Genomic DNA, 27571 nt, shown 5'->3' on the forward strand with positions numbered 1-27571 from the left:
CCTTGTTCTTCATTCTCCAGACACTGTTGTGTTATGTTCCACAGTCATATAGCCCCACCAGTAGCAGGCTGGGTTGTTTTAAAGTTCTCCTCATTGAAGCAGCCTTGGCTTTTACTGACGGTGATCAATCCATCGTCTTCTCCTGCCGGTTAATTTGGAGCCGAACTTGGAGTGTGTAGGATCTGCCTTTGACTCTTACTTCATCATCCAGACAATAGCCATTCTTCAGCCACGTGGTTTGTCCTTGGTGCATGGTTGGGCCGGAGTAGTCTGAATGGTTCTGCTCTCCTCCTGGAGCCTCACAGCGTCACCCAGCAGCAGGAGCATTCTGAGGCCTCACCGTTTTTAACTTGGGTCCCTTCTGGCAGTAGTGACCTCCCTTGGGGAGCTTGTGTTTCCCTGTGGAAGGCCACAGCTGTTAGATGGTCAGAGGCTTCTTAAGCAAGGTGATTTCTTGCTGTGATGTGTGGATGGGAGACTCCTTTTAGAGATGTCCTTTTTAAATGATGAGCATTCTATGTTCTGTTCTCTTTAGTTAGTTGTGTGTTCAGAAAGGCGGGATCTCCCGTGGGATCTCTCCTAGGAAGTTCTACGCTCTCTTCTGGGGCTGTTCACGGCAGGCTGCAGAGGGTTCTTGTGACATGTTGCCGTGGACAGGAGACGACTGTGGCCTGCCGAGGTTGATGGTTTTTGGCTTTTTTGGATATTAGTAAGTTCCAGGAATTTTTTTTCTAATCCGTGCTTTTTCTCACACCTGGTCTGTCCCTCCTTCTTCAGCTATCCCCTCTCCTCCAAGCCTCGCTTGTCCTTGCTCTCTTTGTGTCTGCCCAAGTCCAGTCTGGAATATGATCCTGCAGTCCAGGCGTGGTGGCCTCACTGACTGACCTCCTTCCTGGCTCCTGCTGTCTCAGCTAAAGTCTCAGGCCTGCCAGGAGCCCTTTCTGGGGCTCATGCCTTCCCTCTTGGTGGCCTCCCATCCACACTCTGCCCCCTTAGAATGGGAACAAGGGCCCTGGAGGTTGGGCTGCTGCAGCCCTTCCTCCTGTCCCCAGTGGCTAGCCCAGATCTGAGAGGCCTCCTCAACAGGGCTTGATTGACCCAGCTTTTAGGAAGCTGGTTTCCCTGCCTCTCGCTCTTCAAGGATGAAATTGCCGTAACCTCTGCCATCTCTCTTCCCAGTAAATCCTTCCTCTGATGTCATATCCTGCTCCTGCTCTGCCCCTTGGCCTCCATCTCTTTCCACTGGCCTGTGAACCGCGTGTTCTTTGGGTCTCCTTGTGATCACTGATTTGTATCTGCTACACTATGGCGTGAATTACCCTAGCCTGTGTCCACATCCGTTCCGTCATCCTTTTTTTCATGGTCAGTGATTGCCTTAAATAGGTCAGGGTAGAGTCATTTCATTGCACACCATTTGTCCTCCTCTTTGTTCTTTCTTCCAGCTTCAGACTGATTTTGTTCTGCAGAGCCAGGGGTCTGACTGTACATAGACACCTGAATCTGAAACAACTGTCCTGGCAGGATCCCGTCACTCCCTGTTTACCCTGGGCACCCTTGGCTTTGGGGACAATCTTTTTCTCCTGATTCTTTTCTCAGAGTAGTGCTGGAAAGGGCTGAGGTGAGCCTGAGGCCCCGGGGCTCTGGGGAGGGCAGAGCTGAGGGGCTTCTCTCCTCCCAGGGCTAGTATCTGGGGTCTGCTCGGGAGGCGGAGAGATGGATGGACAGATGGACCAACTGCAGCCCTGGGACTTGGGGGCTGAAGCAGCTTGTGGCTCCCTTGACTTTTCTGGATGAGGTTTCATCCCGTGCCTCCTGCTGACAGGAGGGATGGTCTCCTTGGTTGTGTTGACACCTTCTGCCATGAAAGAAAGGTGAAAGACCTGTGGACTAGACACTTTGTATTTCTTCTGCCCAGGAGAGAGTGGGTGCCAAGGGGGAAGATCAGCATTGTCAGCATCTTTGCCCTGACACCTGCTGAGGTTCCAACTGACTGAGGGAGGCTGATTTCTTAGAGGCTGCAGCTGGAGAGTCTTTCAGCTATCCAGCAAGGCAATTATTAAGCTCTTACTGTGTTCTAAGTGCTTGGGCTACAAAGCATTTATGTAGTTGTTTAAGGTTTGCAAAGCACTTTGTGTATCTTAAATCATTTGGTCCTCACAATAACCCTGGGAGACAGACACTATAATTATTCTCAATTTACAGATGATAAAATTGAGGCAGACAGGTTAAGTGACTGGCCCAGGGTCATGCAGCTGTTAAGTATCTGAGGCAGGATTCAAACTCAGGTCTTCCAGTCTCCCAAGTCATTGCCTAGACCAGTACAGAGCAGTCTCTGCTCTCAGGGACCTTACAGTTCTGTGGGCTAGTAACCAGTATGAGGACACAGCTGAGTAAATGCAAATCACTCTCCTGGGAGGGGAAGTGGAGAGGACTAACAGGTGCGGGTCTGGGTACTGGGGACGACGACAAGATCAGCCTTGGAAGGAGTCTAGGTCCCCCAGGAGGCCAAGGTAGGGCTGCCCGGGGCCAACTCACTGCTGAGCAGAGGGTAGAGAGCAGGCCAGTGCCTTTTGGGGTTAGAGTCAGAGGCATTAGAGTTAGGGTTAAGATGTCCTTGGTGCTGCTCCAGGGTGTGGGGAAGGGGCTGTGCGTGAAGGGAGTGTTTTGGCAGCTCCTACATGAAGAGGATGCACTGGAGAGGGTAGAGGCCAGGAAGCCCAATGGGAAGCACTCATCTGCGCATTAGGAGGTTGGTGACAATGTGAGAAATGGAACCGGGGAGTGGAAGAGACTCTGCTGGGCTTGGAGCCACCCACCGTGGCAATTGATTGGCCTGTGACGGGAAGGAGAGGCAGGAACCAGGGAGTGAATCTCAATGCCTGCAAAGATGGTGCCTGCCCTAGAGACAGGGATTCAAGGAGGGGGCAGGTTTGGGCCAGGGCCCACAGGACATGCAGGTGTTGAGAGACTTTCATGGTGGAGCCACAGCTTCGTGCTGGGCATGGAGGATGTGAAGGACACACTTGATAAACGCCTTTTGTTGTGTTTGTGGGACTTGCGTCAGACCCTTGGGCCTGAGATTGCGGGACGGCATGACTGTGGACACGTATCTTCCACTCTGGTGTCTTTGGCGTCCCTCCCCTGCAAAAAGAGCAGATGGGGCAGGACCATGCTCAGATCCCTTTCTGCTTCCGAGCCTCGGAGTCCAAAGAGGGGAAAGGTCATTCCATGGGCTTTCTTCCCCCCAGTTTCCTCATCTCCTTTTTCCTCTCTCCAGTCTTGCTCAGAGCCTAGGCAGCCTAGGTGAGAGCACACCGAGCCAAAGGCAGAGGTGTCCTGGGCCATCCTTCCTCTGAGTGTGTAGGGAAGAGCCTGGCCCTCTCTGGCTGGGGTGTCTTCTCCAATCCCTGCCTGTCTCTACCATCCAGACGGGGTCCCCTCCTTCATGACATCTGTGCTTCCCAGCCAGAGCCGCTCAGTCCTGTTTGTCTCACAGATGGGGCCTGGCCCCCATCTCCATGGCACAAATGAATGAATGACAGAGCCCTTAGTAAGCTCTTACCACATGGTAAGATCCAGGGGACACATACAGGAGCAGGGGCAGGAGGAGAAGGGACCTGAGAGGGCTTGAGGCCCACTGGGATGGGGATGGAGCTGTGGAGGGCTTTGACTTCCCCTTTCTGGGACTGGATGGAGCAGGGGGGCCTGCAGAAGGTCGGGCAGAGTAGAGATGGGTTGGAACAAGCCTGGCTCATCATTCAGGACCATATGTAGAGACAAGCCAACCATGGTCAAAGGCTTCAAAGTTTACTAAGCCCTTTCCAAATAGGATCTCATTGGAGCCTCATGGCCACCCTGGGAGGCCCATGCTGCTTGGAGACCCATTTTACAGCTGGGAAGGTGAGCTGGTGAAGTCACTTGCCCTGTGTCCCACAGCTAGGCAGTATCTGAGGCCGGATTTGAACGCGGATCTTCCTGACTCCAGACCATCTTCTCTGACTAACTAAATCTTGATTGTTCTCTCCTCTAGCTACAATGGAACTTGTGGGGAGGTGGCCAGAGAGCTAAACATGTTTGAAATTTTTAAATAGTACAGTGCAGACACCTTGCTCTACTAACTTGTCTGTCTGCCTGTCTGTGTGCCTGCCTGCATGTGTGTCTGCCCTCTCTGTCTGTGTGCCTGCCTGCCTGTCCCTTTTTAGATCCAGAAGCTCTTTGGGCTCTTTCGGCTGAGGGGAGGAGGGGGCCGTGCTTGGGGTCAGGACAGGCTTTGTGTAAGACAGAGCAGGTGTGCTGACTTTTGCAGGAAGCTGGGGATTCTAGGTCTCAGGTCGGACAGACAGAGGTGCAGAAGTGGAAGATCAGATACAACGGATGAGGGATGGCAAGTGGCCCAGTTGAGCTGGAAGTACTGAATTCATGAAAGGGAGTGTAGTCTAATCAAGTCTGGAAAGTTGGGGCTGAAGCGTGGGCCCCACTCTGAAATGGCAGAGCTGGTGCTCAAGCCTGTGTTGCCTCCAGACTTCTAATGGTGGAGCTTCTGTGAAAGATGTGTCCCCACAGGACTGTCATCCTGGGCCATAGGTTTGGAGTCAAGGAGGGTTCTTCATTTTACAGATGGGCACATTGAGGTCTCCAGAGGTGAGTGACTTGCTCAAGCTCCCACAGGTTGGTGGTTGAGCTGGGGCTTGAACTTGTAACCTTAGTCTCCAGACCCATCCCTTTTCCCTCCTGCACCACAGGAGGAGGGATTCTGATCCTGCCTCCCCTTGTCTCCACTCTGTGCACAAGGAAGGGTCTGAGGCATGGTCCCTGCCTGTCCTGGTCATTGATCTCCTTTGGCATTTCTTCTGGCTCGCCACTCCTCCTTTCTTCCCTCAGCCTCATAACATTCCCTCTTTGGTGCATTTCTCTGTGGTCAGACCCCTGCCCACAGCCTCCCTGAGGGCAAGGTGCAAAAGGCTCACACAGCTCCTAGGAATTTGAGGCTGGATCTGAACTCAAGTCCTTCCTAATACCCTTAAGAGTATTGTGTTGAGGGCCCTCTTCCCAGAGGTCTGCTGCCCCTCTTCCCTCCAGCTTTCACTATCATTCTGCCCAGTCCTCCCTGCCTCTGGCTTGGGTCATAATGGGTGGGGTGGAGCAGGACAGGGCCTGCATTTGATCCAGTCCTTAAAAGGGAGAGGAAACTCTGGCTTTCTCCTTGGGCATTCTCTCTCTCCTGGGACAGAATCGAGCCAGGCCCTTTGGAAGCTAGCCCTCCAAGCAGTGAGGATGCCTGGAAATGACTCAGGTCTTTGACAACAGTAAACAAAGGGCCACTGTTGGCCCTGAGGATCCTGGAGGGGGAGCTGGGGGCCTGAAACAGCCTTTCATTGGTCCCCCCCCACCCCAGGACCTCCTTTAGGGGCATGGGGGCCAGATCCCTGGAAGAGATTGCGCAGAACAACAAGGCTCACCTGGCCCGAGAGCAGCCCAGCAGGGTTATTCAGATTTTGTACAACCTCAGGCAGCCAGCACTCCTTATGAGGACAGAAGCTGGGTTTTCCTGGCTTACCTCCAGCCTATTCCCACCCATTGCTTCTTTTTCATCCCCCTGGGGCCAAGCAAGACAAACCTTCCTTCTCTCTGGCCACCTCTGGGGAAACGCAAGACTCTTTTCTCCTAGAGACAACATTGTCCTAAGCTTTCCCATGAACATTCCCCCCCCTCACCTTCATTGCGTTGCAGTTGGGCCAGTGTATATCTGCTCACTCTTTCTTTCCAGTAGACTTACTTGGCACCTTGTCAGACCAAGACCAGGCTACCAAGCCACTGCTGTTCTCTAGTCTTTCCTTTTTAAAAATTTATTTTTATTTTACTTTTCGCTCTAGATTCTTTCTGTCAATCTCTTCTCCCTCTCCCCTACTTGCTCAATACAAAACTCATTACAAATACAAAGTCATGCAAAACAAATGTCTTCTTTCGTCATGTTCCAGGAGAAAAAACGGAACCAAACTGAAGCAGGAACAATGCTGCTTCAATCTTCTCATCACTTCTCTGTCTGGAGGTGGGCAGCTCTGGGGTGTGACCTGGCAGGGAGACCCTTAAGTGTTTTGTGCCGTCTGCAGTTATTTTAAAGGGAATTTCTCTTTCTGCCTCTTCTTGCCAGATGTCACTGGTGGAATGTAGAAATGCTGATAATTTAGATGGGTTTCTTTTATATCCTGCAACTTTACTGAAGTTGTTTATTGTTTTGAGTAGTTTGAACTCTCAAGGCTCTCTAAGTAACCCATCATCCTATTATCTGCAAAGAGGGATCGTTTTGTTTCCTTACTGCTGGTGCTTATTCCTATAATTTCCTTTTCTTGTCTCACTGCTATCACCCCATTTTTAGTATGATAGGGATTGATAATGATGATAATAAACACCCTTGCTTTACCCCTGAGCTTATTAGGAAGGCTTCACGTTCATCCCCTTTACAGAAATACTCATTCTTGGTTTTAGATAGATACTGCTAATCACTTTAAGCTCCATTCATTCCTGTGTTTTCTAGTATTTTTTATAGTATTGTATTTTGTCAAAAGATTTTCCAAATCTGTTGATAGAATCATATTTTTTTTTAATTGACATAGTTATGCTTATAGTTTTCCTAATATTGAATCAGCCTACATTCCTGATATAAATCCAGCCTGGTCATGGTCTACGGTCTTTGTGATGTATTACTGTAATTTCCTTGCTAGTTGATCTGTAGTTTTCCTTCACTGTTTTTGCTCTCCCTGGTTTTGAGGTCTCAAAACCATATCTGTATCATAGAGGAGATTTGGTAGGACTCTCTTTTCCTGTTTTTTTCCCAACAGTTTCTGTCGTATTGGAATGTTTGGTCAGGTTTGCTTGTCAGTCCACCTGGCCATTGCACTCTCCATTCCTAAGAGACATCTGGTCGAGGCCCAGAGCTCAGAGCAGCCTGGCTTGTGTTCACCTCTTGGGAAGACTGGGACACACAGATGGTTGAGAGCCCCTCTCGCTTTTTGCTGGCTTTCTTCTGTCAAAATGGGGGAAACCACATGCAGATAGCTATAGATAAATAAGATATTAAGTCGGGCTCAATGGGGGAAGACATAAGAAGGAGGAAGATGGGAAAGGCTTCTTTGGGGGATGTTAGCTGAGACTTGGCCTTGGCAGAAACCAGGAGGAGGAGATGAGGGAGGGAGGGAGCGCCAGGCGGGGAGATGGCATGTCATGGGCAAGGAACAGCTAGGAGGTGGGGTCACTGGATCGCAGAGGATGTGTGTGGGAAGGGGAAGATTGGAAACCGACTTGGGTGGGGGGGCCTTTCAGTTTGATCCTGGACATGATGGACAGGGAGGGGCCACTGGGCTTATAGAACAGCTGAGGGGAGAGAGGGCAGAGCCACCAGCAGGCATTGGAATGGTCCGGACAGGAGGTGCTCAAGGCCCGCACCTGGAGGGGCCAGATTCAAGAGAAGGGTTGAAGGGGGCGGGGTGGGAGGGGGGCGCAAGAGATAGTGTCTGGGAGAGGAGAGGGCAGTGGGAGCCAATCACGGCTGTTACACAGGCTTTTTTTCACCCTCTTTTTAGTAGTTAGTTTTCCTGTCTTTGCAAATGGGCACTTTTCTGTCTCCTCTCCTCTCTTTCATTCCCTCTCCCCCCTCTCCTCTTTCACTCACTTTGTCCTCTCTCGATCCCTCCTCCTTCTCCTTCTTCTGTCTCTGTTTCTCTCTTTCTGTCTCTCTCTTCTCTCTCCTCCCTCTCTCTTTCTCTTTCACTTTCTCCTTTCTCCATCCCTCCCTCTCCTCCTCCTTCTGTCTCTCTGTCTGTCTCTGTCTCTCTCTCTCTGTCTTTCCCTCTCCCTCCCCCCTCTCCCCCCCCATCCCGTACAGTAAGTGTAACATTGACCCATAATCTACAGCAGGCCAGTGTAGGCCATTTGGTTATTAGTAAGCCAATGAAAGTGTCTAATGGGTGGTAGATGGGGAGGCGTGGGGGATGAAGGTTGATATATGGGTGTTTCTTCAGCTGGTGGGTGACTGGTCTCCCCTTGTCCATCCCCATTTATTACAGATACTCTCAGAATGCAATACAAAACAGCTTGTCTTTATCTGAGAGAAAACGTGTTGTAAACGTGGATTGTCACTAACAGAATGTCGGAGTGAGAGAGAGCACAGGAGGGGAGCATGTGGAGGAGGCTGAGAGCGCGTGGTCCCAGGGCAGTCACAAACTCTATCTATCTAGGTCAGTGCTTCAGTGGACACTGGTAGGACCTTTGCCTTTCACTGGTCTGGCTGCTGGTGCACACGTCCAGACCCCTGCACCCCTCCTAGTCCTGGGCTTTACCCCATCCCCCTTCAAGTACTCCCTTCTGGGATGCTTCTGCTCCTCCTAATAGCAGAGAAAAATGATACTTCCCACCAGCCAACCATGAAACGGTTAAATCACAGTGCAAGAGTGCCTGTAATGAAGCCTAGTTCAGAGAAGCGGAGGTTTTGGTACAGTGTCCTAGGGGGCTTACGAAGGTGTCACTCGGGCTGTGTCCCGAAGGAAGATGTCATCAGGTGCAGGTGGGGGAGGGCAGCTCCAGGCAAGAGCCATGCAAGGCCCTGAAGGGCAGGCATCATTTCGCAGAGAACATAACCAGTTCTTGATGAGCTAAGGTATGGCTTCAGTGAATTTTCAATTGATAAGACTTTCTGGTGTGTGTTTGTGTGTACCTATGGGCAGCTAGGTGATGCAGTGGACAGAGCACTGCCCTTGAAATCAGGATGACTTCAGTTCAAATATGTCCTCAGACACTTCCTGACTGTGTGACTCTGGGAACGTCACTTAACCCTGTTTGCCTCAGTTTCCTTATCTGTAAAATGAGCTGGAGGAGGAAATCGCCAACCCCTCCAGTGTCTCTGCCAAGAAATCCCCCAGTGGGGTCATGGAAAATCAGACATGACTGAAACAAGTGAACAACAAGAAATCTGTATCTCTCTAAAATTGTCAGAGGCATTTTGCATCATTTTCAAAAATTCTTCCAACAGGCCTTCCCATTCTGCTCTCTCACCTTTTTTCCTGATCAAGGTGCTGAGTAAAGTCGCTCACCCAGATTTGGGGGCAGTGGAAAGAGTATGGAACTTGGAACACTAAAGCGGGGGTCGACCTCTCAGCTCTTCCAGTTAGCATCTGTCTGATCTCACCAAACACTGATCACGCAGCTGCCCTTTGCAGGGCACTGCGCTGAATACAAGAGCAGCCTGAACAAAGCCAGACAATCTCCTGTCCTCAGGGCACTCACGGTCTTTGGAATGAACTAGACATCTAATCCAAAGACCTCGATTTAGTTTAGACCTGGACCAGAGATGGGCCAGACACGCGGACCCTCTGAGCCTCTGTGTCCCTGGCCAGCATGAGCAGCAGGTTCCCTCAGGAAAGCCTCAGGATGGTCAGACACTTACATTGGGGCCTTTGGAATCCACCAGAAGCAGCCCTGGTACGGCCCCAAGACCCCTTGCATTCTGCCTTGAGATGCCATAGAGGGCCCCAAAAAGGAGGTTAGTCCAGGTGACCCAGGGTGAGACCAACCAGGGCCGACCCTCCAACCCCAAATGGAGCAGGGGCAGAATATGAACACAAGCTGGTAAAGAATTTTTACATCTGGTGTCTCTGATAAAAGCCTTATTTCTAAAATATAGAGAGAACTGAGTCAAACCTGTAAGAATACAAGTCATTCCCCAGTTGAGAAATGATTAAGGGATATGAACCGGCAGTTTTCAGAGGAAGAAATTAAAGCTATCTATAGTCATGGTGCTCTAAATCACTATTGATTAGAGAAATGGAAATCAAAACAACTCTGAGGTATCACATCACACTTATCAGATTGGCTAACTTGGCAAAACAGGAAAATGATAAATGTTGGAGAAAATGTGGGAAAATCGGAACACTAATCCGTTGTTGGTGGAGTTGTGAACTGATCCAGCTGTTCTGGAGAGCAATTTGGAACTGTGCCCAAAGGGCTATAAAACTGCATGTCCTTTGACCCAGCAATACCACTACCAGGTCCGTGTCCCAAAGAGATTATAAAAAAGGGAAAAGGACCCACGTGTACAAAAATATTTATAGCAGCTCTTTTTGTGGTGGCAAAGAACTGGAAATTGAGGGGATGCCCATCAGCTGGGGAATGGCTGAACAGGGTGTGATGGAATACTACCGTCCTGTAAGAAATGATGAGCAGGTGGACTTTAGAAAAACCTGGGAAGACATATATGAACTGATGCCGAGTGAAGGGAGCAGAACCAGGAGAATATTATACAAAGTAACAGCCACAGTGTGCGATGACTGACTTTGATAGATGTAGGCCTCCTCAGCAATACAAGGACCTAAGACAACTCAAAGACTCAGGTTGGAAAGTGCCCTGGACACCTGGAGAAAGCACGACGGAGTCCGAATGCAGGTCGAAGCAGACTGTTTGCTCTCCCTCTCTGTCTCTCTCTCTTTTCTTTTTTTTTTTTGTTGTTTCTTCTTGTGGTTTCTTCCATTGGGTCTAATTATTCTATACAACATGACTAATGTGGAAATATGTTTAATAGGAATGTACATGTAGAGCCTACATCAGATTGTACACCATCTTGGGGAAGAAATTTAAAACTCAGAATCTTCAATGCAAGGTTCAAAGACAGCTTCAACAGACTCATGATGGAGAAAGAATTACAGAGCCTGAATGCAGATGGAGGCAAGCTATGCACTCTCTCTTTTTTCCTTCTTTTTTGGTTTCTCCTGATTCATTTCATTGGTTATAATTCTTCTTTACAACTGAACTATTATGTTAATAAGTTTAAGGTGAAGGTAAATGTAGAACCTACATTGGATTACATGTTGGCTTGGGGGGGAGGGGAGAGGAGAGGAAGAGAGAGAAAATTTGGAACCCAAAAACTTGTGGAACTGAGGGTTGTAAACTAAAACTAAAAAATAAATTTATTTAAAAAAAACTCTAAATCTTAGCAGAGTGAATGCTGAAAACTACAAATAAATTAATTTTTAAAATGAAGAAACAAACAAAAGATACAAACAAGCTCACAGGCATTTTAATGCCTGAGACACTCTAGGGAGAGACAGTGTGGACTGATGGAGATAGGACCAACCCTGGAGTCAGGAAGGTCTGAGTTCGAGATTCCTTTGTGACTGAGTGGCTGTGGGGAAGTCCCCGAGCAGGCGCCACTAGATTGTGAGCTCCTCAGTCACAGATGCTGTCTTTTACTTGTCTCTGGTGGTTGGCAGTAGGTGCTTAATCAGTGTTGTGACTGAACAAATCATATGAGATCTTAACAAAAAAAAAAAAAACGAAACAAAGGATCTGCACACAATTCCAAACAAAGGTTGGAGAGAGAAGGAAAGTGAAAAAGACCTCAACCAGTGTAGAAAGTCACTTTAGATGTAGAAAAGTCCAAGAAAATCCAGCTTGGAAGGGGAGAAGCTCTGGAGAACTGCAATCTCCACCAGAACTACGTGAATACCTGGAAGAAATGAAGCAAAAGTCAAAAATGAATTAACAGCTTTAACGAAAAAAAATTAAATACATAGCTGAGAAGAGAACGCAGCCAACCTTACCCAAGTTACCAGGCTCTCTGATAGTGAGAGGAGACGCAGCAGAAATCAGAGACTCTGAAACAGCAGGAAAGTGGAGAACAAAAGTAAAAGATGAAAAAAAAATTAGGATTAAACGGAACATATCTGACCCAAAACACAACTGACCTGGAAACCAGGCCAAGGAGATGGTTCAGGAAGATTGAATAAGCCACAGGGGGCTTCAGGAAATCCTATGAGCCTGCTCCAGGGCACCTGAGACAGAGAAGCACCCCAGATCACTTCCTGAAGGAAAGGCCACCAAAGCCACAGCCAGAATCCAGAGCTTCCATGCTCAAGCACCCTGAAGGGATCCTACAAGGCCTGCAGCAGAGGGTGGGGGCTAGCTCCACCTTTGCATTCCCAGCATTTATAACAGTGCCTGGCACATAGTAGGCACTTAGTATGTGCTTGTTTTCTTCCTTCCTGAGAAGAAATGCGTGTTCCAACCTTCATGCTTTCAAAGAGTCCTAAGGGAATTAAATGAGGAAGGCAGAGCACTTGGGGGTGGGTTGGTTTTGTTCTGAGGGTTATAAGAGGGAAAAGAGAAAGAAGGGTAAAAGGAATACACTCTGTGTAGACAGGAGGAAGAAGGGGATGGAACTTGGTTATTTCTCTTAATTGGAATGTGTGAGAATGGCATATGAACATGGAGGAAAAGCTTCTCCCACACACACAAATGCATTGGTGTAGAAAGACATCATATTCAACAGACAAATGAACACAGAAATGTCCCCCAGTCCTAAATTTGTGGTGGGAGGGGGCTCTGTAATAGGAGGGCAGAGTTTATAATCTCAAAGAGGATCATAAACATGTCTGAAACGTTCGGAACCGCCGGATATAAGAAACTCTCAAAGTAGAAGGCAAAAGAATCAAAACATATATTTAGGCTCCACAGTAACCAACCCATGAACCAGCAACCCCATTTTGATATATTGATCAAAAGCTTCCAGGCCCAATAAGTACGCCTTGAAAGAGTAACCAGGAGGCTACAGAGAAGCATGATTGCGTAAAGCAAAATCATGCTTCCCCCTCTATGGTAAAAAGATTACCCACTGGCCTGAAGTCTTTGTTCAGCTTCCTCCCGTAGGTCAGCTCTGCTACTGGCAGCTCCTGCTTCGGCTGTGGCTATAGCTATAGCAGCCTCTGGCTCCAACAGGAGCTGCTTTTAACCATCCAGCTTTTGCGGGGGTGTAAGGTACGCCGGGGAAAGCACAGGTTCTTTCAATCTGCTTAAGCAAGGTGAAGGGGTTGACTGGGAAAGCACAGGTTCTTTCCATCAGCTTAAGCAAGGGAAGCAAGGTGAAGGGGCCGACAAGCTTACTCCAGTCCAACATACAAACAGTATTCAGTTCAGGGGAAAAAGCCAAACTAGTCAAGGGCACTTGTTGACTAAGTGCTAAGGAGCCCATTTTTGGTTGCCAATACAGGCTCCTAGGATAAGATTTAGTGTTAGAAGAGACGTTAACTCTCTGATTTTACAGGTAGGGAGACTGAGGCTTGGGGGAGGGAAGCTGTTTTACAAAGAAAACAGCAGAACCCGGATTGGAACCTAGATGTTTGCCTTGAAATGTAAAGCTGAGGTTCTGGACAGTTGTCCAGGCAGATCCTCGGGCCCTGAGGCTTAGGATGTAGGACAGAGTGAAGCCTAGCATCTCTGACTAGAAGGAACCCAGGCAGAATTTGTGTATCCAGGTGCTTGTCTACAATGCCTGGATATGTCATCCTCCCCAAGGTGTAGAAGCTTGGATCCAAAGTCCGGTCTGCCTGCCTCCTGCAGTCTTGTTAACCTGATATCCATCTGTGAGCTCCTTTTGTTTAGTCCTTCAGTGACTGTACTTCTGTGTACTTTAATGCTGTGTGTTTAAAAACATGGTTCTGAGTGGGAGTCTGTGGCCCTCACTGGACAGCTGCCAAGAGGCCTGGGTCTCAAACAAGGGAAGAACCCTTGCTCTTGGGGCAGATGCTGAGGTGGGCCCTCCTCTCACCTGGCTCTCTTTCTGGGGTAGAAAGGCCCAGAGGAGTCAAGTGCCTGATAAGAGAGTGGACTGGGACCAGTCTCTGCCCTACCCCACCCCCTTTCCCCCAGTGTCTCCACCTCCTGAGGTCCATTCTTGTTGCTTACCGAGAAGGGATCCCAAAGCACAGTCACCAAGGCTGGAGCCTGGTACAGAGATTTCCTGACAGCGAGGGTCCTCATATTCCCCTGCCTATTTCAGTAGTGATTGCAGAGGGCCGTTTCACAGGCTCAGCATCATCATCTGCTGACTCTTCCCCTGGCTCTCCTGCTGTGTCGGTCCACACCACGGAGACCTCCTATAAGGGGGTGAGCCTCCTGCGGAAGCTGCGTTGGGGCCATCTCTGGCCAGGGCTGGGGGAGGTCCTCGTGTCTTGGCCAGGGCCCCAGCCCACCTGGCTGTTATAGACTGTGCAGTGTGCAGCCTTCAAGCAGATGGGCTCAGACGGGTTGTGGTCTGCCAAGCTAGAGCATTCTGTGTGGGTCCCCAGTCAGCATTCCCCTGGCAGGGCCTGCGGGCAAGCCGCACATCACATTGTGTTTGGGAATTTTCACTGGGGCCAAAGCCCTGATGCCACGCCCTCTGTGTTGGGATGTGGGAGCCCTGGCACCTGGCTTCCTGACTCAGGCCTGAATGGCAAAGGAGTCACTATTGGCCAAGTGCACCCCCACCTCAGCCGCAGTTGGCAAAGAACTGCCAAGAATCTAGCTGGCACTGGCCCAGAACAAGGCTCCCTCCCTGGGCAGAGCAGCTGTGGCCCAACTGAACAAGGGTTCCATGACGTCGGGGGTGGTGCAGACGTCTCGGATCCTTTGGCACCTGTGCCTCTTCAAGGCCATCCCATCTTCCCCCTCGTTTTTCACGACAGGTTCCAGCAGATGCCCAGCAGTCAGTGCCGGCATCCCGGGAGCCAGAGAACAGGTTCCCCTCACCCCATCCTGTGTGTCCACCTACTGAGGACTTGCCCAGCCTTGCCTTCTCCTGGTGCTTCTTCCGGGAGTTTCCATGGTCAGCCCCAAGGTGATAGGCTGCATTCCACCGACAAATAGGTCATCCTTCTTGGAACTCAGGACCTCCCCTTTGGGGCAGCTCCAGACCTCAGATGACTTCTTCCGAGACCTTTTGGAAGTCTCTTCTTTGGGGAAAGGAGCGGTGGCTGAAGCCAACTTAGCATTTTCTTCCACTTAACGGAGAAGGTGAAAATTGTTGGGGCCGGAGTGGCTTGGGTTTGCTGACTTTGGGGCGGGTTTTCCCAAAGCTTATTGAGGGGTCCGCATCGGGTGGAATGCTGGCTGGTCCTCAATGGCAGAGGGGACAGTGTTCTCCTGAGCCCTTTCCAAATGGGCTCACAGGGCCATAGGTCAGCGGTCAGCCTTCTTTTTGCAGTGGCTGTCACAGAGCTGGCTGCTAAGCTGGAGAATCTCTGATTGTTGAAAGTTCAGTGTGTAGCAGCAAGCATGGAGTTTTATTTTCTGGGGTGCTGCTTCTCCATCTGTCACTAGAGTTGCGCTAGGTGACCTCTGCGGTCCCTGTGGTCCTGGGGACTCCCCGAGTGTGTGAAGCCTCCTCATTTCGCGCCCATGGAGTGAGCCCTGATGTTGCTCACACAGCTGGCCTCCAACCAGCAGCAGCAGTGGGCAGGGTCTGCAGCCTCTGCTGCTCCTCCTGGCAGCCCCCTCCCCCCTCATTAGTTCCCTGCTGTTTTTTCCAGGTACCTTCTTCAGGGGCAGCAGGTGATATTCACCTCCTTTTTTCTTAGCCCTTTGGAACTTCTCCAAATCACAGCAGCCTAGAAAGCGGAGGAGGTTCAGACCTTGGGTAGGGTCTGTTTTCAGGCAAGATTGAAGAATTGTGGGAGGGCGTGGCCTCTGAGGGGAGGCAGTGGCCTCGGTTTCTAATGATTGGGGCAGGAGACTCCACCAGGGAGAGAGAAGGGGGCATTGGGCCTGGAGGCTCAGGACTCACTACCTGGGATCTTTGGTCTATGACCAGTCTGCCTGATGATACAGACATGGACAGATTGTCCTAAGTTCTGTTTGGAGAAACTCCTTGCCCCTGAAAAAGGAGAGAACAAAGTGTCCCTTTGTCTGCTGGCCTCGGAGCCTTGAGAAGGGGCTGTCTGGGTCCTCTCTGCCAGACAGCCAGGCTCGCTTTTTCTGCCAGAAGTGCCTCGCCAAGGGCTTCCTCATTGCCAGGGGAGGCTCCCATGAGGAGCCACCTTCTCTGCCTGGTTCCCTGCAGAGACAGAGCTCCGGCCTTGCCTTTGGAAGGCCGTCACAGGCTCTGGCCTTGAGCTCCTTGGGCAGGGTGCCTGTGAGGGAGGAAGGAGGGGGCAGACAGGACTGTCAGTCATCGTCAAAGGTCCCTTTGTGGGGAGACATCAGAGACAAGAAGGCAGAGTTAGAGCCTCACAGGTTTAGAGCAGAGATGGAAGGTGTGGTGGAGGTCCCTTCCTACAGAGAAGGAAGCCCAAGTCCGGAGAGGGGAGTGGCTTACCCGAAGACACCTAGCCAGCCAGAGTCAGCACCCATCACACTAGATGGTTGGTTGATTCCTTTGGCTCCGGGGATTTGTCCTTTATCTGTTCTTAAAATGCATACATAGGGTTCAGAGTCCTTGACACTTCACCATGAAGGAGTTTGGATTCTTCTCAAGGTCAGGGAGGTGGTTCTTTCTTTTTCAGGGAGTAAAGGAAAACATTGGGCCCTTGAGGAAGGGTGGGTAGCAGAGGGTTTGTCCCAGCAAGTGAGAAGAATGAAGAAGTGAAGCCTGGAAGCAGGCACAGGCCGAGAGGCAGGAGCTGAGGTTTCTCCTTCCAGCCTGTCCCTCCTGCTCCAGGCTGCCTCGAGCCAATCATCTTGGCTCTCCAGCCTCCCCCGCCTCACCAGAATGAAGGGACTGGACCTTGGGAAGGGATCACGCCTCACCTCTGGTGAGACCTCTGATGGGACCCTCTTAAAAAACCCTCACTGTTTCAAAATCCAGAGACTTCAAATCCAGAGCATCACCAAGGGAATGGGTTTTCTGGAACTGCAGTGAAAAGGCCAGTTCACAGGACAGGTCTGTCCCTGGAAGTTCTGTGCACAGGACCTCTCCAGGCCCCTGGAGGCCTTCTTCCTTTTCGGCCAGTCAGTTCTGGGGACTCTCAGGCCCGCCCCCACTCCCACCCCTCCCCTGCCACCGCCTCTGTCATCTGCATTCTCCTGGTGACCAAATTCTGACGTGGGTCCCAAGTCCTTTTGGGGGCTTTGTTGGCCCTCCCTAGGCTACAGGGTGCCCGTATATCCAGGGCACAAGAGAGCCTTGGGGATTTGACCCTGACGCTGCTTGAGGCTGGTCAGCGGGAGCTCTGAGCTTGGCCAGAGCCATGCTGGGAGGCCTTGGTCAAGGCCCCGCCAGCCCGGTCCTTCTGGGGCTATCTCCCGAGGCCCCATAGCTTAGGCAGCCGGATCCGTGGCTTCTCATCTCCCCCGTTAGCGGGGACTTTGTTGGTGTTGAGGCATATCAGTCCTGTCCGACTCTCTATGACCCCATTTGAGGTTTTCAAGGCAAAGATGTGGTTTGCCATCTCCTTCCCCAGTTCATTTTATAGATGAGGAAACAGGCAAACAGGGTGAAGTGACTTGCCCAGTGTTCCACAGCTAGGACGGATCTGAGACTGGATTTGAACTCAGGTCTTTCTGACTCCAGGCCTGGGGCTCCACCCACAGTGGCACCCCATAGTGTTTATTGACAGACTGGCTGGTTTGTGATAGAATCTGTGGCTCATGAAGGTGGGATCATTAGAGTGTTAGCTTCTGGAGGACTGGAGTTACCTCACTGCCTTTGTGCCCCCAGGGGTCATAAAGTGCTTGTTGGTGCTTGTCCGACCCCCTCAGGTGGGCGGGCCAAGGGGCGAAGTTGTTCAGGCCTGCCCAGAACTGAGACCTGTGCCTCCCCCAGGCTGCCCACCCCCCTCACTCTCTCTCTCTCTCACACACACACACACACAAGCGTGCGCACATACATGTGCATACACACACATACACACTCACATGCCATCTGGAGATGCCCCTGTGCAGTAACAAACGCACTGCACTCTGGTCATCTGTCCATTGGCAGGGCTCAGTGACTTCCTAATAAGCCTGCATCCAGAACCCTCTTGTCCAGGACAGACTGGTGAGTAAGGAGGAGGCTTGAGGAGCAGACTTTGCCCCCGACTCGCCGGCTCCTTTGTGGAGCAGCTGCAGGCCACAGCCGGGAAGCTGTAACTGGGAGCTTTCCCCTTGCTGGTGCTGGGTGTGAGATCAGCTCACAGAGCCCGGCACCTGGCTCCTGCTGGCCCTGCTCCGGAGCATTTACTTTTAGAAATTTGCCCATTGGGAAAGCCAGAGCTGGGAATCTTGTCCTGGCCCCCAGAACACGCTTGCCCGGACACCGGCTGTTCGTGGTAGAGCATCCGGAGGCAAGGCAGAGATTACCTTTTAAGGCAAAGGGCTGCTGTGAGAATCTGAAGGAGAAGAATTCTCTGGCATGTGGGAGCATTCTTACTTCCTCCTTCTCTTAAATCAACCATTTGCAATTTTAAAAAGCCAGAAGAGAACGAAAAAAAGCTGAAGCTGACAGAGACTTGGCTGTCTCGAGACCCTCCCAAAACATGCCTTTCTCCAGGTGCTGGGGAGGGGGCTCCCCAAAGGGCCTCAGGAGCATGGTCCAGTATCTGGCTGAGGGTTCGACTTCTTCCCTGGGGCCTGGGCACTTACAGAGGGCCCCCGCCAGGATGTTGTATCTGGCATCTTGGCATCTCTGGTGAAGAAAGAGCCCAGGTTGGGGTACCCACAGGGGGTCTCTTCTCACCCCCCCTAACCAGACGGGGCAGAAGGAAGACAAGACACCTATCCCCTTACCCTTTCTAAACAGGACGAAAGGGGTCTGCAGGTGGCTAGCCTGGGCCTGGCCTGTGTGCGAGGGTGTGCCCTAGTCACAGGAATGACAGGATTCGTGGCCACCCTTTCCAAACCTAACAGGAAGCAGGCAGGAGGCTCCTGACCAAGCTGAAGCTCCTGGGCCCAGGGGTTGCCCTGGTCAAATCTGCTCACAGCCCCTCGAGACTGCACTTGAAGAGGGTCTTGTGAGACAGCCCTCGATTCCTGAGGCTCAGTATCTGTGGTCTGCCTGCTTCCTCCTCAGTCCCTGCTGCCGACTGATCCACTTGGCTAGTTTCTGTTTTCCTGGTGAGCAGACCATAGTAGGGGCTGAAGAGGTGAGGGCCCCAGCCTCTCCTCCCCTCCGCACCGCCGCCAGCCTTCTGGTCACCACGCCTGTGTCAGCGGGAAGGGCAGGAAGGCTTCTCATTACCAGGCCACAGGGTCATTCTGACAGGAAGCACAGGAGCAGCCAGGAGTGACCACAGCCTCTTCAGAGCACAGAGCCCACAGGCCATCTCTAAGCGCCAGAGGTTCCTGACCTTGTGGGGTAGGGGGAAGGGGAGCACCAGAGCTCCATGCCACGAACTGCCCTGCTCTGAGCAGCCCCAGGGGCCACCTTCCCAACCCAAGCACAGCCCCATCACCCCCTTTGGTGGGCTGCTTCCCGGCGCCAGCTTCCAGGGGGAGTGTGGCCGGGAGACGGTTGTCATGGCCTGGGGCTGGCCAAGGAGTGAGCCCTGATGTCAGGCCATGGTTCTCCTGCGTTGGTGGGCTGTGCTCTTGTCCTTTTCTTTCCTGAGCTGCCTCGAGGCCTGAGGCCCAGAAAGACTCCCTACTTCCAGCGCTGTGCTGGGGTGCAGTAGGCACCTCCTAAATGTTTGCTGACTGACTGATGGATCCCCACTGCCGGGGGCTCCTGATAAAGCCCCAAGCAAGCTCCAGCCTCCAGCCTGTGCCTGGCAGGTCCACCTCTCCACCTCCTTCCTGCCCCCTTCCGATCAGAGCCTCTCCCTGGTTTCAGCCCCCACCTCCTACAGGCCCTATCGATGACACCTTAACCATGTGCCCGGTGGGGTTGCCGCTGGACATGCTCTCCTGTTTGTCATGCCCCGTGGCTGAGAGGGGCGAGAGTACTTTCTTTTCCCCCTTTTCTGACAAAGCAGGTGCAGCAAAGTAATTTTTAAAAATATTAATGTGATTTCATGATAAATAAAAATCTTAAGTAATAAGTGTAATTAATTGATGTTAATTGAAATTTCCCTTTTTTAATGTTTTATTTGCAAAATAGTTTAATCGTTAATTATACTATTACTTGGAAAATGAGCCACTACAAACCTGCAGCCCCTCTCTCCTGCCCAGTTGTGTAGGAAGGATGGACGGTGTGCTACTGTCGAGGCACCCTTGGGCCTGCCCTGTGGTCATCTGGGGGCCCTAGCCTTGTCCTGGCAGCCCAGTACCCTGCAGTACCTTCAAACTGCTTGTGGGCATTTGGAGTCTCCCCCATTTTGTCTCTCAACCATCCTTGCAAGGGCCAAGAACTGGGGAGCTGTGACCAGAGGCCTGAAAGCCAAGGTCTCCTTTGGAAGCCTTCTCTCTTGTGGTGGCAGGAATGTTTTGGCCCAAGACTTCCAGGGTCTTCCTCCAGACACGTGAGGGTAGGCCAGCCGGCTGAGGGGCCTGGCCCACGGGACCAGTGTGAGGGAGGGGTCGCAGAGGAGAGAGTGCACGGAGATGCTGGTGCTCCTGCTCACCATCCTTGGCCGGTCACCAGCTGGTCAGTGACTTTGTGTTCCCTTCTCTCTCTCTCTCTAGGAAGTCCAAGGCAAAGCCGAATGGGAAGAAGCCCACCCCCGAAGAGAAGAAGCTGTACCTGGAGCCCGAGTACACCAAATCTAGAATTACAGACTTTGAATTCAAGGAGCTGGTGATGTTGCCCCGAGAGATCGACCTCAACGAGTGGCTGGCCAGCAACAGTAGGTAGCTCTCCCGCAGAGGCACAGTCTGTCTGCCTGTGCTGCGGTGTCTCCTTCCCCTCCCCCTCACTCCCCTTCACTCACCTGCCCACCTCCAGCCAGCCCTCCTTCCTTACAAAGATGACGAGGAGGAAGAAAAAGAAGTCTCGCAAATGACTGAAGGGAGGGAGCCCCATCATCTGAACCCGGGGCTTGTCACGCTTACAGAGGGTTTGGTTTCCTCCCATCGTGGAGTCTTTGGGTTCAGCCTCCTCTGCTCTCCTCAGTCCCTAGATGTCTTCCCAGGGTTCTTCCGTCCAGTACTGTCCTATGGCCCAGCCTCCTTCCCCATGCCCCAGCTACTGGAAGCCTCTGCTCCCCCAAAGGGCTGCTCCGAGTCCTTGGCTGGACAAATGGGACAGTTCTTTGTGTCTCTGCTGTCTAAGGCATGTACCCAGTGTGGGTCTCGGAGTCATTGGGTCTGTCCATAGCTCCGTTGGAGTGCCTGTCCGCCTACCTGGACCCCTTTCAGGAAAGCCTCCTCGTCACCTTCTGTCATCTCGGTCCATTTGTGGGGAGGGGGGGAGCCTTTTCTTCTCTCTGCTCTTTGGGGCTGTCAGCAGTCTTGCAGCTCTGGGGAGAACAGCCCATCCACATATTGGCCACTTACCTGTGGATGGCACTTGGTTGCACCTGTTCTGGTCAGTTCTGTTTAGACCCTTCTCTGAGACATCTGAGACAAAGAGCTTTTCCCCAGTGAAGTTCCCCTGCCCTCTGAGCTGCACCAGATTCTGTTTTGTGCGATCAGAAGCCCCAGGATTCTTGAAGGTCGCCTCCGGGGCAGGAGAGAGGTCAAAGCCTTTGGTGTCTGTTGCCTTAAAGCAAAAGCCCTCGAGGAGGGCTTCAGAAAGCCAGCTAAGAAGTTTTCACTGCTTATTCTGCTTCAGTGCTCTGTATGGGGCCTTGGTACAAAGGGCCGTCCTGTGGCCAGAGTCACCCCTCCTTGCCCAGCACGCTTCCTATCATGCTCGGTGGGTGACATCTGCATGTTAAAGGCCTAGCCTGGCCTTAGGAGTATTGTTAGAGCCCCAGGGAGTGGGCTTCAGCCGTGGTTAGGAGAGTGGATGTTGGCTAAAGCAGCGTTCTTTACGACATCCAGCAGTGGCCCAGACGCTGGGCAGGGCACAGACCACAGTTCTGGGTTTGTAGGAACATGCCTGGCCGTTTGGAACAGGGCGGGTGCTTGGCTCCTGATGCTGGACCTGCTTGAGCTTTCTTGTTCAGACTCGCTGTGCGGGAGAAGCACTCCCATTCAGGGAGCCTGTGGTCTTTGCCCTTTGAGGGGCTGCTGCCCAGCTTCACTGGTTTTCATTTGCACTCCTGAAAGACATGGTTGGGCCATTGGTTTGCCAGGGTCCGAGTGGCCCCTGGGGGTAGTAAGAACAGCCCCCCGGTGCCTGGTTATTCTCTAGGATGGTTGTCAGCTTTCTGCAGTTCAGTCTCCCCAGTGTGGTAGGCAGCCAGAGGGACAGAGTAACACAGCTCTCTCCACTGGGTGGCCACACCCCCTGGCAGGGGACTTGGGCTCCACTGCAGCCACACCTTGTTTTCTCTTCTCTCTTCCAGCCACCACTTTCTTCCACCACATCAACCTCCAGTATAGCACAATCTCTGAGTTCTGCACAGGAGATACCTGCCAGACTATGGCCGTGGGCAACACGTGAGTGTGACCCCAGGGGCTGGGGAGGGGCGACGCCTCAGAGTGGGGGTGGTGTAGAGTATGTCCCCTGGACACCTGTGGGGACTTGGGCTGGATCCATTTTAGCCGTAGCTAAGTCCTCAAGGACTTTATGGATGGGGGGCAGGGGGAACCAACAAGCATAAGAGTAGCAGAAGTAAATCTCAGACCAGCATGTAGAGGCTCCTTCCTGCGTATGGGCCAAGTCAGGAAGCATTTACTACTGAAGGCCCGACTGTGTCCCAGAGACTGGGGAGTCAGCACCAGAGGAGGCAGGGCTGTGTCCAGCAAACAGCCGGATGAAAAGAGCCGGGTGAGGAGTGAGGCTTGGTCAGCTGCACAGTCTCCCTCAGTGTGCTTATCCTTAGATGGGACTGTGCCTCTCACACACAGTTAGTGTAAGAAAAGGACTTAGCCAAACTCATCCAAGTTTGATCGAAATGAGACCAGAAGAAAAGGGCTCACCCCTTGGAGTGAGCGGGGCGGGGCGGGCTTCACAGAGGAGCAGTGGGCAGCACTTGGGCCTTGGCGGCAGCAAGGGTCATGGGAGGCAGAGCTGGTGAGGACGCACTTCCAAAGACAGGTGTGGACGACGTTGAGGATGGTTCGGGGACGGTTTACGAAGAAGAGCTTCCTCCGCTTTGTAAATGGTGATGCCTGAGTTATCCACAGAACCCCTAAAAACGTGTGTGTGAGTGTGTATGAAGTTCACTCGTGAGACTCTTTTTGGAAGCATCCTCTGAATTCTTTGGCAGAGGGCTCCTGGAAGAGGCGGCCTCCACCACTGGTAGTCTCAGTGGGATGCTGAAGCCACTGTGTGGCAGGTGACCTGCCTGGAGTCAGTGCAAGTCAGTGGCAAGAGGTGAAGGCAGACTTTGCTCTCTGCCTGCCGGACTGAGCACCTTGGTGGTCGCCAGGTGGCTCAAGCTCTTGGTTAGACTCTTCCTGATCCCCTACAAGGGCTCTTGATTCCTGGGCAGCCCTGCCCCAAGGGGGCCTTTAGTTCTTGCCTGGGGGCTGGGGGGCCCTGTCCTGGGGCCCTTGGAGGAGCCCATCCGCTGCTGTTGGTGTGAGCTTTGCTGGGGGAGGGAGGGAGCTGGGCAGGGAGAACTGGATCTTGTTTTCTTCTACAAGAAATCCCTGGGGATGTCCCCACCATGGGGACCTCCTCCTTCTGGCTCCCGAGTATGCCCAGGGCTGCCTTATCCACACTCAGCAGGTCTAGCCAGTCTCTTGTGCCAGGCCCTGGAGTCTGGGCCTCTGCCCAGAAGGAGCCTCTTTTCTGTTGGGTCTGACTTGGGGGGAAACCAGGAAAGGTTTCGTGAAGGATGTGGCACGTGGCTGAGTTCAGGAGGAGCCTCACACTGCTGGGAGGTGACCCTGTTGGGCCATACTCTAGGTCTTAGGAGCAGCCACATTTTACCTTCAGAAAACTGAGACTTGGGGGACGTGAAGCCCCCGCCTGGTGAGCATCAGAGGCAGGAAGGGGGGATCCATTGGATGGATCTAACATCCGCCATGTCCAAGAAACAAATCCGCATTGCTAGCCTGTCCCTGGCCCTGCCTTCACCAAGGCCCTGGGCTACTCTCTAGAAATAAAGTTAACCCTCCCGTCAGCCCAGTTACCCACAACCTGGTCCTGTTCCTCCTCCTAGGCAAAGGCAGGAATCTCCCAGACGCCATCCATGGCGATTGTCCCCTTGACCACATTCTCCACAAGTGGTCATCTGACCCACACCTGAAGATGGCAGCGGGCTGGGCTGGGGTCCAAGGCCCTGATCAGGGGAAGGGTATTTTTAGGTCAGACACCATCAGGCAGATCGAGCAGCCATGAACAGAAGCACGGGGGGCGGTGTGTGTGTGTGTGTGTGTGTGTGTGTGTGTGTGTGTATGTGTCTGTGTGTGCATGCATGTGCACGTGTGCATGCATGCACACGCATACTCTATTCAGAGGGCTATTGGCACATAGTAGGCTCATGATATAAGCTAAGTGGTTGACTGCTGGATCAGTCAGCTCTATCAAGCGTCGAAGTCTTGGAGATTGGGGTCCGGGGTTGTCTCTGGGGAGTGTTCTCAGGGCACTGAGAGGGGAAGGAATGGCACTGTAGTGGAGTCACCACTGAGGAAGGCAGGAGGGACATGAGGCCTCGTCCAGCCCCTGCCCCAGGACCACTCGGCTTCTCTTCTAGGATTTCATCAGTTCAGTAAATACTCACGAGGCACGTCCTGGCCGCTGAGCACTGGGAGAGAAGGATGTGAGACAGAGTTGTCCCTTCAAGAATCTTAAGGCTCGTTAAGTCACCCCGGTGGTGCAGTCGATGGAGCCCTGGGCCAGGAGTTCAAATCCAGCCTCAGACACTTCCTAGCTGTGTGACCCTGGCCAAGTCACTTCACCTGTGTTTGGGTCAGTTTCCCCATCTGTGAAATGGGGTTAATCGTAGCCTGCCCCCCCGAATAGGTGTGAGGATTAAAGGAGACCATCTTTGTAAAGTGCTTGGCACAGTGCCTGGCACACAGTAGGTGTTTTATTGTTCGTCATCATTCTTATTACACGACACAATCCCTTCCTTCAGGCACGTTAGGCTGCCTGTGTGGAAGGGGGATTCTGCTGGCTCTCAGGAGGCAAAGCCGGGGCAGTGAGGGGAATCCCAGAGATGATTTAGGGCTGATGTCTGGGCAAGAGATGCTCGAGCTGCCTTCAGGGTTTGGTCAAAGGGTAGATGATGCGTTGGGGCATATTGCAGAGAGCCCTTAAGTCAGGGCTGGCCGTGTCAGCCTCGGTGACCTCTGAGAGTCAGATGGTGGAGCCACTTTATCAGATCAGATCCTGGACTGACGAGAGGCTGAGACTCCTCCTCCGTGTCAAGACTGAGCATTCTCATTCCTTCCGTGGCTCCCTGTGGCCCATCATGTCCCCGACCGGGGACTGCTCTCTCTGGCTCTTCTCCTTCAGAAGTGAAGTTTCCTTCTTGAAATGATGGGTGGGTAGGTGCCAAGAGCCGGTGCATTAGGAGGGCAGAGTTTATAATTTCAAAGAGGATCATATATATGTCTGAAAGGTTCGGAACCGCTGGATATAAGAAACTCTCAAAGTAGGAGGCAGAAGAATCAAAGCATATATTTAGGCTCCACAGTAACCAACCCACAAACCAGCATCCCCATTTTGATGTATTGATCAAAAGCTTCCAGGCCCAATAAGTCCACCTCACAAGAGTAACCAGGAGGCCACAGAGAAGCATGATGGTGTAAAGCAAAATCATATACATGCTTCCCCTCTATGGTAAAAAGATTACCCACCGGCCTCAAGTCCTTGTTCAGCACTCCTCAATCCTCACGTAGGTCAGCTCTGCTACTGGCAGCTCCTGCTTCAGCTTCGGCTGTGGCTGTAGCTATAGCAGCCTCTGGCTCCAACGGAAGCTGTTTTTAACCATCCGGCTTCTGCGGGGGGGGGGGGGGGGGGGGGGGGGGGGGCGGCGGCGGCGGTGGCGGCGGGGCGGGCGGTGTAAGGTACGCCGGGAAAAGCACAGGTTCTTTCAATCAGCATAAGCAAGGTGAAGGGGTTGACCAGGAAAGCACAGGTTCTTTCGATCAGCTTAAGCAAGGGAAGCAAGGTGAAGGGGCCGACAAGCTTCCTCCAATCCAACATACAAACAGCATTCAGTTCAGGGGAAAAAGCCAAACTAGTCAAGGGCACTTGTTGACTAAGTGCTAAGGAGCCCATTTTTGGTTACCAACACAGCTGGTTCTCTCCAGGTTCTGCCTTGTTCTCGTATCGATCCTCTGCCGCCTCCTCGGTACCTTCTCTTCACAGAAGGGCTTTCGGAGAATCCTCTTGGAGGCTCAGCACTCTCACGCTCTGCTCCCAGAATGCAAGGGGGGTACGTGTATGTGGATGCCATTCGTTTCAGGGCCATCTTAGCAGATAGGAGAAAGGAGTGGCTTCAAGTGTGTCTGTGTCTCTGCAGTGCCTTACAATTACAGGGGAGCATTGGGGCTCTCTGCTGCACCCTCTGATGTCAGGGCATTAGCTGCCTCACCTCCCTTGGCAGGGGATGGCTGGGACAGGGAGAAGAGAGTGCTTAGGCTGAACTGACTCCATCAGCATGTACTAAGTGCTTCCTGTGTGCTGAGCACTGAGGATAAGAGGGGCAGAAATGTGGTCCTTACCCTCAAGAAACTCGAAGCCTAAGAGGGAACACAAATGAGCAAACAATGAGGAGTATGCCAGCTTGCCACAGGGTAGATGAGGGGGGAAGGCAGGAGTGTGGGGTGGTGGTGGTGGGGATGTGGGAATACAGGGGCAGAAAAGGTGGTATTTGAACTGAGTCTTGAAGGACCCCAGGAGAGAGAGCATCCCAGGTGTGAGGGACAGTCAGTGAACATATGATGGGCAATGAGCAAGGAGGCCACTGTTGCTGAATTATAGTCTGTGGAAGGAGGGCAGTCACATATACATAACCAGACTGAAAAAGCAGCAAGGGGCCAGGTTGTGAAGGGCTTTAGAAGCCAGATAGAGGATTTGATCCTAGAGAGAATGGGCAACCACTGGAGTTTATTGGGAAGGGGTGTGACATGATTGCTTCTGCACTTAAGGAAGGGATCAGTTTGATAGTTGAGTGGAAGGTAGACTAGAATAGACAGGGATAGGATAGACCGAATAGGCAGGGAGACCCTACCAGGAGGTTGTGGCAATAGTCTAGGCATGGGATTAGGAGCAGGGGAGAGAAGGGGTGTATTGGAGAAATGCAGCAGAGGAGAAATCAACCAGAGGTGCAGCAGAGGTGAAATAAGCTGGAGATGAAGCAGAGGAGAAATTGGCCAGAGATGCAGCAGAGGTAAAATCGACCAGAGATGCAGCAGAGGAGAAATTGGCCAGAGATGCAGCAGAAGTGAAATCGACCAGAGATGCAGCAGAGGTGAAATTGATAGGCCTTGGCACCATACTGGATTTGGCAGGGTGAGAGTGAAGAGTCCAGGATGACCCCTAGGTTCTGAGCCTGGGGGGCTAGGTGGGGAAGGAAGGTGCCCATAAGCAGAAAGAGACTGAATATGAGGGTGATCTGGACATGATAGGAAGGGTGGCCTGCTGGAGAAGATGGGGGTAGCACCATGGCCAATACCCTTCATAAGACAGTCAGCCTGGATCTCTGTGAGAGGCAAGGCCTTGGTGGCAGTCATAGTGTTCTCTTCAGGGGCCAAAAGTCACCAAGAGAGTAAATAAGTGAGGTCCAGGACAGTATGTTCCCATGGTCTCCTGTGCTGTGGCCCTTGCTGTTGGGCTAGGCCCAGAGAGTATAGAGGAAAACTGCCCTGTTCAGGTTGGACCTGCTGCTTCTTGCCTTGCAGCAGGATG

The 27571-nt window shown here is 52.1% G+C and overlaps 1 protein-coding gene across 3 annotated transcripts in view; it reads left to right on the top strand.

The window, feature by feature from the left end:
• Positions 1-27571, top strand: part of MOB2 (MOB kinase activator 2) — a 100130-nt gene that overhangs the window by 67890 nt on the left and 4669 nt on the right. For all 3 annotated transcript variants that reach the window (XM_036765536.1, XM_036765535.1, XM_036765534.1), the window contains 2 exons: positions 20341-20501; positions 22107-22200. In XM_036765536.1, coding sequence (XP_036621431.1) covers positions 20341-20501; positions 22107-22200 — 255 coding nt within the window. The remainder of the gene's footprint in view (positions 1-20340; positions 20502-22106; positions 22201-27571) is intronic.

Source organism: Trichosurus vulpecula, chromosome 6 (genome assembly GCF_011100635.1).
Source record: "Trichosurus vulpecula isolate mTriVul1 chromosome 6, mTriVul1.pri, whole genome shotgun sequence".
Taxonomy (NCBI): domain Eukaryota; kingdom Metazoa; phylum Chordata; class Mammalia; order Diprotodontia; family Phalangeridae; genus Trichosurus; species Trichosurus vulpecula.